Genomic DNA, 12,718 nt, shown 5'->3' on the forward strand with positions numbered 1-12,718 from the left:
AATAATATCTGTACATATTGTTGAATAATTCTTTATTTTATTATTAATGTTTTTTTAATAAAATTAACCATTATATTTGTTGTTTCTGATTTATAAATGTCATCACTATTCGTCTTCCCTAGTCTCACTTGCTTAATGTCAGTTTGTGTAAACTGCAACTAAGCAATTTGTGCGGAATTTCACACCCATCTTAATTAATGTCTTTTCTAGTAGATTCGTTTCCCGTCACCGAACGGGTTGTTACAGGATTATAAGCTAGAAATTAATGATTGCTGATATATTTATTTGAAGCTTTTAAATTTAAATTATGAATATCATTTTATTACAAATAAAATGATTAATGAAAAGTGATTTAAATTACGACAAAAGCAAAAAAAGTTAAACGTTTAATTTTGTTTCCAACCCATTTTTATTTATCATAAATATATGTTTTTTTTCTCTCATTTCCCTCGCTTTTTTTCTCATTTCCTCATTTTATCTGAGAGTAATTAAACAATTATATAAAGCTATTTTAAGGAAACAGTTATTGCATCATCTTATACATTATTTTCATTATGACGAAAAGACGCAGACAAAATGAATTCGGTCATTTGAGATATTTTTCAATTTCCTCCTATATTGTAGGTATACTTTTGCAGATAAGAAGACATACGATAGTGTCAATCAGAAGAGTGAGTGTCTGATATTATTAGTATGATTAATTTCTAAGAGTTTGGTTAAAATTTTCGTATAAAAATAAATATATATATAAAAAGACTTAGGATAACAATACCATTCATTTATTACATGTAATACGTAAAAGAAAATGAATATTTTTTTTTGTATATCATAATAAATTTAAAATTAGAACTTTCATGATCATAACAATCAGCTTTATACTGTTAAATAAGGGTCAGTATTAGTATTTTGCTCTTTCAAATATTTCTATCTCAATTTTTTAATCATAACTTAAGTACCTAAAACAGATTTCAATTACAATATTGAAAAGATGAAACGTCTCACAGATTTAAACTGCGCACAAAAAATATGTAATTCTTTAAAAATGTTATATATGCACTGAACAGCTATTGTCAAATTCAATTGTTATCTAGTATCTCTTTGATATGACATTATCAGCATTGCTCGTCTGTTAAACGGAATCGACCTCTTTGCAAGTTGGGATCATTGAGTTGTGAACTTGTGTTCGTATGGGACATTGCAGTGTGTATTAACCGGCCTTCCAAAAATGGCCCGGACTAAGTTTAAGTGGCAATTTATTATTTACCTCAGTCTCATAACTTTGAATAACGCAAGGTCACTACCGATACTTCGACCATTGACTTTACAAACAACAGATAGTATTTATCCAAATACAGTACAAGAGACGCCTATTGAGGCAATTCAAACTTTTACAACAGAATCAGTAAATAATGTAAAAGAAGTACCCAGAAATGGAACACTCGATTTGAAAAATGGATCTCTGTTCAGATCTAATGTAAGACCGGGTCAAGAAGTAAGACGGTATAGTGTTGAATTCAAGAGAGATGGTAACACTATTACAGGAAGGGCAGTAATTGACGTTCAACTAACTGAAGCTACAAGAAAAAATGCAATATTATTTAATGCAGTACAACTAACAGTGACTAGTGTTCTGGTCGGCGTATTAACAAGTGCAAATGCAGTGGCAGCAAGCTTCAGACTAGCTAATCAACAATTAGAAATTACGCCAGATCAGTCGGCTACGTCCTATGTTGTTATCGTAGAATACACTATCCCATTAAGGGATAATGGCTTTGGACTTTATATGGGAAAATATCAAGACACGTAAGAATTCTCGAATTTTGAAAGCAATATTCTCTTAATCATCATTGTCTTAAAGCTCTAAAAGATAACTTAAATTAACAAAAAAAAAACTATCAATAATCAAACGTAACAAAATATGTAACAAATCTCAAATTTGGTAATCAAATTCACTAATTTATAAAACGTGGACTATGTTCAAAGTTATTTTAAGCCGGTGTCGGTTTAATACCAGTGGTATAACGTTGTGCAGATTGTCTGAATTAGTACCACCAAATTGTTAAATTACCGCTAAATAATCACATTTTTAATTTCAAATGCATTGATGTTGCAAACATTTCTTGGTAAATATTTATCACAGTGACAATTACCATCTACTATAAATAAATACCCAAACATTCTATAACAAATCTAAGCTAACGTAATACTATATTTACTATATTTTTATAACACCTTACAGAGATTACATAGCAATGAATCTTCATGCGACGAATGCTAGGCGTGTTTTTCCCTGTATGGATGAGCCTAATCTATCTACAATTACTACATTTACGTTCGAAGATATGGGATATGAAACGGTACTTACAAATGCCATGCTAGCTCCGGATAGTGAGTGAGTACATTTTCATGTAATTTTAAGGTAATCTGAATAATATGCTTATTAGGCAACCCTTATAATATTATAGTAACATTTCAAAGATAATTATGATCGCTTAATACAATAGCTATTAAGAACTAAGAAGTTTTTAAAACGCATATAAGCTCGCAAATTCGATTATATCGACTAGCTTTTGCTAAACTATACTTTGGTTGATTTTTTTTTGCCAAACTTTCTGAATATATTCGTGGTGGAATGGCCTAAACAAAACTTTATCGAAATTTATGGACTCATCCTGGGCAAATACCTCTCAATTTGATTTTTCCCGTACTCGGCGGTCAAAACCTTCTTGTGTCAGAAGGAAATCTTCCACATAAGTATCCACCAACCCGCATTAAAGAAACGTTCAAACCTCAAAAAAAAGGAAGTCTTAGCCCAGCAGTGAGACACTTAAATTCAGTGACCAGTGAAATAATTTAATGATTGACTCACTGGCATGAATTCTACAAAAACACTGTGACAATATAAGTACTTACTTCATATGTTTGTATTTTTTGTAGAACAACCTTCAGACCATTAGAAGGACCGGCTCATCTGTGGGGTATGGTAGCACATGATTTCAGAAATGTCGGTTCACCTGTGGCGAATGTTCATTTATACGTCCGTCAAGGCGTTACAAATCAAGAAGACCTAGCTTCAGCTGCAATTCATAATTATTACGTAGCTTTGAACGAATGGACAAAAAAACCACACAACGAAATAATAGCAAATCAAGATGGAAGACTGCATATAATAGCGATACCTGATGTATCAAAAGATTGGTACGCTTTATCTACAGTATGCATTTGGTGAGTTTCTTATCAGACTTTCTACAATAAAATAAATTTTACTGGTGGTAGGGCTTTGTACAAGCTCGTCTGGGTAGGTACCACCCACTCATCAGACATTCTACCGCAAAACAGCAATACTTGATATTGTTGTGTTCCGGTTTGAAAGGTGAGTGAGCCAGTGTAATTACAGGCACAAGGGACATAAAATCTTAGTTCCCAAGGTTGGTGGCGCATTGGCTATAAGCGATGGTTGACATTTCTTACAATGCCAATGTCTAAGGGCGTTTGGTGACCACTTACCATCAGGTGGCCCATATGCTCGTCCTCCTTCCTATTCTATAAAAAAAAATCATTTTCAAATAGATATAGACAATAAGAAAAATATATATTTAATTAAAATATTAGCATAACATACAAATTGACTAATTTTTACGGTAATATCAATCAGTGAAAGTCCATTAGTGATAAATAATAGCAAATTAACATTACTACCTATATGGGTTATACAGCTGCTCTACGCGGTTTCACTCGCGTTAAAGGTTATTGCACCCCTGTGGGCAAACAGTAACAGCCTGTAAATGTCCCACTGCTGGGCTAAGGCCTCCTCTCCCTTTTTTGAGGAGAAGGTTTGGAGCTTATTCCACCACGCTGCTCCAGTGCAGGTTGGTAGAATACACATGTGGCAGAATTTCGATGAAATTAGACACATGCAGGTTTCCTCACGATTTTTTCCTTCACCGAAAAGCACGAGATGAATTATAAACAGAAATTAAGCACATGTAAATTCAGAGGTGCTTGCCCGGGCTTGAACCCACGTTCATCGGTTAAGATTCACGCGTTCTTACCACTGGGGCATCTCGACTTACACTGTGGGCAAAGCGTGATGTTAAATAGCCTTATTCTTCCGATTGAGGAATCAAATACAAAAAGGTTTTATATAAACTGGTAATTCCAGCTTTATTTTATTGTTAGTATAGATTAGATGAATAATATATTGAAATTGTTGACGTATGAAACACATAGATTTTATCTCATCATTTTCATTTTTATTTCAGGGAACCTTTTATTCTAATGGAAAGAACCGGTTCTGTACTACAAAGGAAGTTGGCTCTAATAAATATCGCTGAAGGAATGTCGAAACAGTGGTTTGGATACACATTATATCCAGAAAACTGGCAACATCAGTGGATAATCTCTGGTCTTAGCAGTTATGCGGGTTACAATATCGCAAAAGACGTGAGTGAATATAATTACGTCACATGTTTGACTCATAGTTTAATAAAAAAAATATTAAGTATTTTTACAGAATGATACATATCAGAAAAAAGAATCTTAATAATAAACGGACACGGAAGTAAATGTAGCTGCACATTTGCTAATTTTGTAAAAAGTAGGATAAAAAATGATTTTCAGATCAATTTGAATAAAGTATATTTTAATTGGTTTAAAATCTTAATCTTAAATACTTTTCTATATGGAATAAAAAGTAAAAAAGTACTAGGCAATATGTTTACCTTATTAAAATATTAAAAAATAAACTAAGTAATTAGGACGCACACTCCTCATGCGTTATGTACGTGCATGCGCTTCAATAATTAATCGAATGTTTAATGTTTTACAGTTTCAAACAAATCCTCAAGGTCCAGATGATACATTAATCGATATGAACGCGATATTTACGACGGATTTCATACAAGAAAGTCTTCTCCATGATTCCTTTTCAAATGCTCTTGCCCTACAGCCAGCCGATAATATCTTTGCAGAAAATCGTATAAGACTTCATGTGTTTGGCGTTTTAAAATATAAAGCTCCAGCATTGCTACGAATGTTTAGATTAATTCTTGGTGATGACGAAACGGATGTTATACAAGACGCTGCAAGAGCACTTCTAACAAGCAGGTGAGATAAAGATAAGGATAAGCTATCTAATTTATACTTAAGTTTTTTTTTACTTTATAGGAATACAGATATTCTAGATGTAATTGTATTTTAGTCAAATACTAAAAAGTTAACTGACATATAACAGCTAAAATAAAAAAAGTAGTCGAATAATTGGAAGTGTTTAAAAATTTGTGTGTTTTCAAGAAAAAAATTCTACTTACAGTAGTTGCAGATACATATTTAACAATATCAAATAATTAGTAGTATTTGAACTGTGTAATTGTATCACCTTAAATAGTAGAAAAAACACAACTCATAATTGGGTTTGTTTGAGTAAAATACGATAATCTTTACAATTTAAGATTTACTATTTTACGTTCTTTTTTTAAAAAATTGAGAGCAACCAAGAAAAACAAAATTAAAACAAGGATTCAGTATCCTTATGCTTAGTCGATGGAGGCTAAATAAAAAACTATATAAATGTTTGTACTAATTTTATCTTACATCTATCACAGGGCCTTACAACCTATAAATTTGCAAAACTTCTACGACGCAATTATGAGTGAATTACCTGGCGAGAACTTGGTAGATTCAAATATCGACTTTATGGCAAACTGGTTAACTAATAATGGATATCCTCTCATCAATGTTAGAATGCATCAAAATGGCGTGGTTGTGTCACAGGTATTACTTTGATTATGAGTTTGTTTTATTTATTTATTTTATTTAAAAACTTTATTGACCATATGCAGTTAGTACAAAAGACGTACTGGATGCCTGAAGGCATTCTTTGCCAGTCGACTTTTAACAAAACAAAACGTTAATCCGTGAAGGCGGTAATTAGTAAATTATATCATTAACAATACAAATATAACACATAAATAATACGCTACAAAATATATACATAGTTATATTATATATAGTTTAAACATATATATAATAAATCCAATACTACATGTCATAAGACAGATAAAAACGTGGTTCTTAGAAACTTTATTAGAAAATATGCTCACGTTGACGAGTCTTGAAAGTATCTTAGTTGTAACTTTTCTAATATTTTTGGATACTCTGTTTTATAATCGCTCAGCTCGAACGGAATAAGAATTTTATTTAAAAAGAGTAGCACCTAAATTTCTTGACAGTTTTTCTCGTGTCCGGTTACTATATAAAAAAGAACAGTTCGTTTTGCTGACGGTTGGCAGAATTGTTGGCTAGGGAGCTAACGAATAAAATTTCTATATGATTTGCTCATGGGTCAGGCATTATTAATAATGATAAAAGTTCCATACCAGTTAACAGCTGTGTGTAATGGCTAAGCAAATAATTATTCTATAAAAGTGTATAGTCGATAATCGGGACTGAACTTTTGTAATATAGTTAAAGTATGTGTTAGTGACTATAACTTATGTGTTAAATTAAATCTATATTTGAGTTATACAAATTTAAGCTACAAATTTCAAATTTATTCATTAAATTGCTATAGTAATGTGTACTGTTTGAAGTGAACGCGTAAGCGACGTGTATTTCTCGGCGCTTCTGACCTTTTGGTCGCTGGCTTGACTGCAATTCAACTATCGGACTGTTAAGCAAAGTCTTACCTTTTTCTACCTACATTTTTTGTGATAATAATATATATGCAAAATGGATTGTAAACACTGTTCGGAGATCGTTAGAACAGAAGAAATGATTAAATGGACGGCTTGTCAAAGTATGTATCATTACTCATGTGTTGGCATAAACGAAAGCGATTTTAAAAAGATTCTGCCTATGAATAAAACTAGATGGAAGTGTCCAGTTTGTAAAATATCTAAAAAAAATTACCAATAATATAAGTCAAAATTAAATGCAATCTCTAATAAAATAAACACTAATCAAGCCCAAATCATATATGTAAAATCGTTGATTGCACGTTTTGATAACCGCTTTAATAATTTGCATTCCACAATGGAGTCATTCAAATGTTTTTTACTGATGAATTGTGAGTCTAATTCTATTAATAAGCTTAATATTTTGTCACTTGAGAAACGCAGGGAATGTAAAGATCAGGTTTTTCTTTACAAAATTGTAAATAATTTTGTCGTTTCAATGTCCTTATTCAACAATATCAATATCAAGTGTCTACATTCCATTGCCCGTTCAAAACATACCTTTTATGTTCCTATGTGTAAATCGAACTATGCTAAAAATCGCTTTTTGGTAAGAGCAACTGACAATTATAATAAACGTTACATTACTATAGATATCTTTAACGTAAATTTATTTAAGTTCTTAGAAGCCTTAAAAAACTGTATTTGTCATTAATATTCTTATCGTATTTTTTTTTGTTTTTCTGCTTTTTAAATTACTTGTTAATACTTTATTTTATATACTTTAATACTTGCTAAACAACTTGTTCTGGTTAGGTACACTCCATGTTTCACTGTTAAAGTGGAAACTTTGTTGGCTTATGCGACTTATTTTGTTATCAAATGATAAACATTTTATGTTATGCTGTTTCCCAAACAAACAAACAAATAAATAAGAAACATTTAAGGACCGTGTCTGCATCATCATAGCGCTGCATTGTCAATTGAAAGCAGGCAAATTGTATTTTTTTTAATTGACGCAATGCTTTTGGAAAAAATATTCTACGTCAAAAAACAGTGACAATGCTGGATGTGTGTCTCACGGATTTTCTTTTTTACCAGGATGATTTTACCTTCGCCTCAGAGGCAGACATGAGCAAACAATTTAGTATTTTTACAAATTTCATATCCAATAACTCATAAACGCAGCGATAGCACTTTAATTAACTCAATATATTCGTATTTATCTGAATTCATAATAATATATCCAGCCAGCTCCGCCAGCCATATGTGCAAGCCGAAATTCAAAAACATTTTAAAAGAAATTGATTTATTACTGGTATATAAAATTGTTAAATAACGATAAAAATGCTTATAAAAGACTCCTTGAGTGAATCTCATTTAGTTTTTTTCTCTTTTTAGCAACGATTTAGCTTTTCCACTGTACCACAAGTAAACTATTTAGTGCCAATATCATATACAACTAGTGCTGACCCGGACTTTGATGATATTCAACCCAAGTTTATGATGGAAAATACACTCGAATTAAATTTCCAAATAGAAGATGATGGCTGGGTTATATTCAACTTACAAGGTCAAGGTGAGTACCATTGGAGTCAAATGTTCTTCCTGGTGGTAGCTCTATTATCTAGATAGGTACTCATCTGTTTTTATACCAAATACCAATTTTGTATTGTTTATTTTTTTTTTTTTTTTATAGAATAGGAAGGCGGACGAGCATATGGGCCACCTGATGGTAAGTGGTCACCAACGCTCTTAGACATTAGCATTGTAAGAAATGTCAACCATCGCTTACATATCCAATGCGCCACCAACCTTGGGAACTAAGATTTTATGTCCCTTGTGCCTGTAATTACACTGGCTCACTCACCCTTCAAACCGGAACACAACAATATTTTTATTGCTGTTTTGCGGTAGAATATCTGATGAGTGGGTGGTACCTACCCAAAGAGAGTGATGGTGGAAGAGTGATTAAGCCAGTGTAATTACAAGCCCGATGGACATAACATCTTGGCGGTGAATTGTGCAATTGTGAAAAGTGCAAGGAATCCTTACATATATTAGAAATGCGAATGTGACGTGAGTTTGCTTATTACGCTTTAACGTCCTAATCAAAATTATTTTTCCAATTCAAGGTTACTACCGCGTGAATTACGACGACCAATTGTGGGACAAGATTATTGCAGCGTTAGAAGACCCAGAGACGAGAGAAACAATACATCCATTGAATCGGGCCTCTGTAAGAATTAAAAATACATTTTTTTTCTATCATATGTTAAAAGTTATTTTATAATTGTAAATCATTTTTGCGTGAAATTTGACAGTTAAATAAATAAAAACATATATTAAATATAAAGAAATAACTGTAATATCAGCATCTTTGTTTTACTAGTAGAGCTTATAAGACTAAAGTTGAAGTTTAGAATTCGTATAACAATTGACGTCTGTCAAAAAAATCTTAGTAACATCTCAATTTTCCGAAGTTAGCGATATTTATATACCCATGCCTTGAAAAGTTATTTAATAAATATATAATTAAACAAAAGCGATAAATAAATACGGTTTAAAAAATAATATATATATATATAGAAACGAAATATATATTATACTCGTGACACACATATGGGAAGCGGTAGCGAAAACTACATGACAGACCTCCAGAACTTAAGACCTCCAAGCCACACCGATAGATACTTCACATCAAAAAAATTGTTTCAGGTACTTGATGATTCCCTTAATTTGGCTCGAGCTGGAAGACTCGACTACGACATAGCATTCCGGATTGCCCTTACCATGGAACATGAATTAGATTATGCTGTGTGGCGTTCGTTTATTAGAAACATGGACTTTTTGAGAAAGCGTCTCTTTAAATTAGATGAAGGAGTATATGTAGTAAGTATACGCGTGGATTAGAATTATATTAATCATTATCTACAGTTATAAAAGGAAAACTATTTGTTCTAATTTTAAAAAGTACACATCGAATTATTTAAAATTCATTTACTCAGCATTGTTATTGGCTATTAGAATTGATATAGCCAATCAAAGCTTGTAAATAATAAATTAATTGTGAATATCATTCTAAATTTCTTAATAGCATAATCTATACTTATACATTAATTTGTCCTTACTGACTATCAACTCGCAGTTAAAACTATTTTTTATTTGAATCCAGATAGATTTGTAATCTTTAAAACCTGCTGAGGTAGTAGGTGCGTATGTCTGCATAGGCATAGTACTTATATCCAAGTTTTTATAGAGAATGATACGCAGAACGATAACGTTATTTGAAGAAGAACTTGGTTTTGAACCAAGCTCTGCAACTGAGCCGGCTATGGATAGTCTTACACGAGGTATGGTGATGGACCACGCTTGTCGCTCTGGGTACGATCCTTGCATCGCAGCTGCAGTGGACTTATTTTACGATCCCAATAATAACGGAGCAGTGTAAGTGTGAAATAGAAACGCTAAAGTAATCATGTAAAAAAAATTCTAATTTAAGACGTTCAGATTAGAACATGCGTAACCGAAAATTACGGAATAAATCCGGGCAAGCACCAATAAATTTTCTAGTGCTTAAATTGTTTAAAGCATTTACAGGCTTTACTTGCTATTACTGTTACTTCTCTATATATTATAAAAATGTATTATTTTATTTCGCACAGAAACCCTAACATACCAAGGGATATAAGACCAGCAGTTTACTGTACCATGGTGAGAGAAGGTGATGAAGATGTAATAAATGCTCTACGCGAACGATTGGAAATTGAACCTTCAATTTACGAACGTGTTGTCATATTAGAATCCTTGGCCTGTTCGCAAGATGAGGACTTCATTCCAGAGTAAGAATTGTCTTGAAATAATGATTTCGATATGTCTACTTTCTTATTTATTTATATTTTTTTGCATAACAAAATTAAATAACACAAAAGGCAAACTTAGCCCTGCTGCATTCTTCACCGAACATCAAAACGTACTCCTATGTATACGAAAGGTTGAGAGAAGGCGTGCAAAATAAATGAAAAAAAAAATAATATCTTATATTAACTATTTATATATTATTAGTAATTGGCATTTTATCCTCTCTCTCTTAATACTAATTTCTAATTAATTACTACTTACGTACGTACTACGTACTTTGTTATGTGTTAGACAATTAATTATTGTAGACTCATATAGTGGTAATGATTAATATTTGCTCTTTTACGAAATTTATTATATACTGTTTGTTTCCATAAAAAATAAAAAATATACTTCTTGTAATCTATAAAAAGAGATGATATTTTGCGATACTTTTCTTATTTCAAAGATCTAAGAAAATTCTGTATTTGTCTAATTGTGTTATGAAGCCGAGATGGCCCAGTGGTAAGAACGCGTGAATCTTAACCGATGATCTTGGGTTCAAACCCGGGCAAACACCACTGAATTTTCATGGGCTTAATTTGTGTTTATAATTCATCTTGTGCTTTACGGTGAAGGAAAACATCTTGAGGAAACCTGCATGTGTCTAATTTCACTGAAATTCTGCCACGTGTGTATTCCACCAACCCGCACTGGAGTAGCGTGGTGGAATAAGCTCTATACATTATCCTCAAAAAAGGGAGAGGAGGCCTTTAGCTCAGCAGTGGGACATTCACATGCTGTTATGGGGGCTATATATGGATTGTTTACTATAATAATGTAATAAAAAATCGAGTTTCATAATCAGCTCGATTTATTCCGGTACCAAATGCATTAAATCGCAAAAATCAACTTTATTATAAAGAAATGTAGAACTCGTAATTGTATGAAAATATATGTTGTAGAAATAAAATGGTTTTTTTATGACTTGCTGTACCTATTTTAATATTTTCAAAAATAAATAATCTTTAGATTGCTTGAAGAAACTGTTAGTGCTGCTACTGATTACACACCCGAGGAAAGATTAAAGATCTTCGCCGCGGTCGCCTCTTCGAGTTTTGATAATGCACGTCACGCGCTGGACTTTTTGACAACACGGGCTGGCGCGATAAGGAATATGTAAGTCATATAGAATTAAAAAATGAGTATACTAATTTGGCCGTAATGTTAATAAAACTAGAAAGTCGACTAACGTCATATTTCGAAACTCCACTCGTATCATGAAAGATCTGTTTGATATTAGGAATCTTTATATAATCAGACAAAGACAATCTATCGAGGAGCTTTAGTGTTATTAACTGGCTCGTTGGTCTAGTAACTAGATGTAAGGCCGCAGACCTGGAGGTCTTGGGTTCCCAGGTCTGGTCAATAAAAAAATATTAAGTTTTCTTTTGAAAAATTCTCGGTAGCAGCCCAGAGTCTGGAAATTGGAACTATATACACTCCCTCAGTATATATAGTTATTAGTAATTATCGATATTGATAGAATTATTGTTTTATGCATGAATGTGATTTATAATCAATACAATGATTTCAGGTATGGCGGAGGAGAAAAACTTGACGAGGTCGTATTTATTATGGCCGATAATATTCTGAATGATGAGCTTGCAAGTGATGTAAGTATTTTTTTGTATCAACAATTATGTAAAAATATAAAATGTTGGACAGTTAGTGTTATTTTATTACAGACATGCAAGTTTCCTTAAGGCGTTTTCTTAATTATTAACACAAATTGAGCACATAAGAAACCAGTGCTACTTGCTTGTCCCAACCATTGAGTCATGTTAGACCATACTTAACATTACAAATATATGTCCGCAGTTTAACATTTGGGTAAATTCATTGGATTCGATAAGCAATCTTGGTGATTCGAGCGTAGCAGCCGCCGAAGCAAGAAGAATAATTATTCAAAATCAGCATTGGAACGACAACCTAATGGAGGAAGCTTACGACTGGATCAACGCAAATCATGCACCAACAATATTGATTTCTACATTTTTACTTACTTTATCTTTATTTATTACTTTATTTAATTATTAAATAACTTATATTTATTTAATATAAATGTTTATTGGGGTTTTCGTATAAAATATTACGTAATATGTAATGTAATGTGTAATAGTAACATTGTTGAATTAAGTTCG

At 32.2% G+C, this 12,718-nt stretch overlaps 1 protein-coding gene across 1 annotated transcript; it reads left to right on the forward strand.

Moving 5' to 3' along the window:
* The first annotated feature begins 1,225 nt into the window (after positions 1 to 1,225).
* On the forward strand, positions 1,226 to 12,641 carry LOC126769241 (aminopeptidase N-like). Its single transcript, XM_050487879.1, has 14 exons — positions 1,226 to 1,803; positions 2,240 to 2,392; positions 2,938 to 3,225; positions 4,263 to 4,443; positions 4,829 to 5,106; positions 5,604 to 5,772; positions 8,076 to 8,253; positions 8,810 to 8,913; positions 9,393 to 9,566; positions 9,934 to 10,121; positions 10,340 to 10,516; positions 11,547 to 11,693; positions 12,112 to 12,190; positions 12,396 to 12,641. The coding sequence occupies exons 1-14, from the start codon at positions 1,226 to 1,228 to the stop codon at positions 12,612 to 12,614; spliced, it is 2,913 nt and encodes a 970-aa protein (XP_050343836.1). The 3' UTR covers positions 12,615 to 12,641.
* Positions 12,642 to 12,718: the final 77 nt, after the last annotated feature.

Source organism: Nymphalis io, chromosome 6 (genome assembly GCF_905147045.1).
Source record: "Nymphalis io chromosome 6, ilAglIoxx1.1, whole genome shotgun sequence".
Lineage (NCBI taxonomy): Eukaryota > Metazoa > Arthropoda > Insecta > Lepidoptera > Nymphalidae > Nymphalis > Nymphalis io.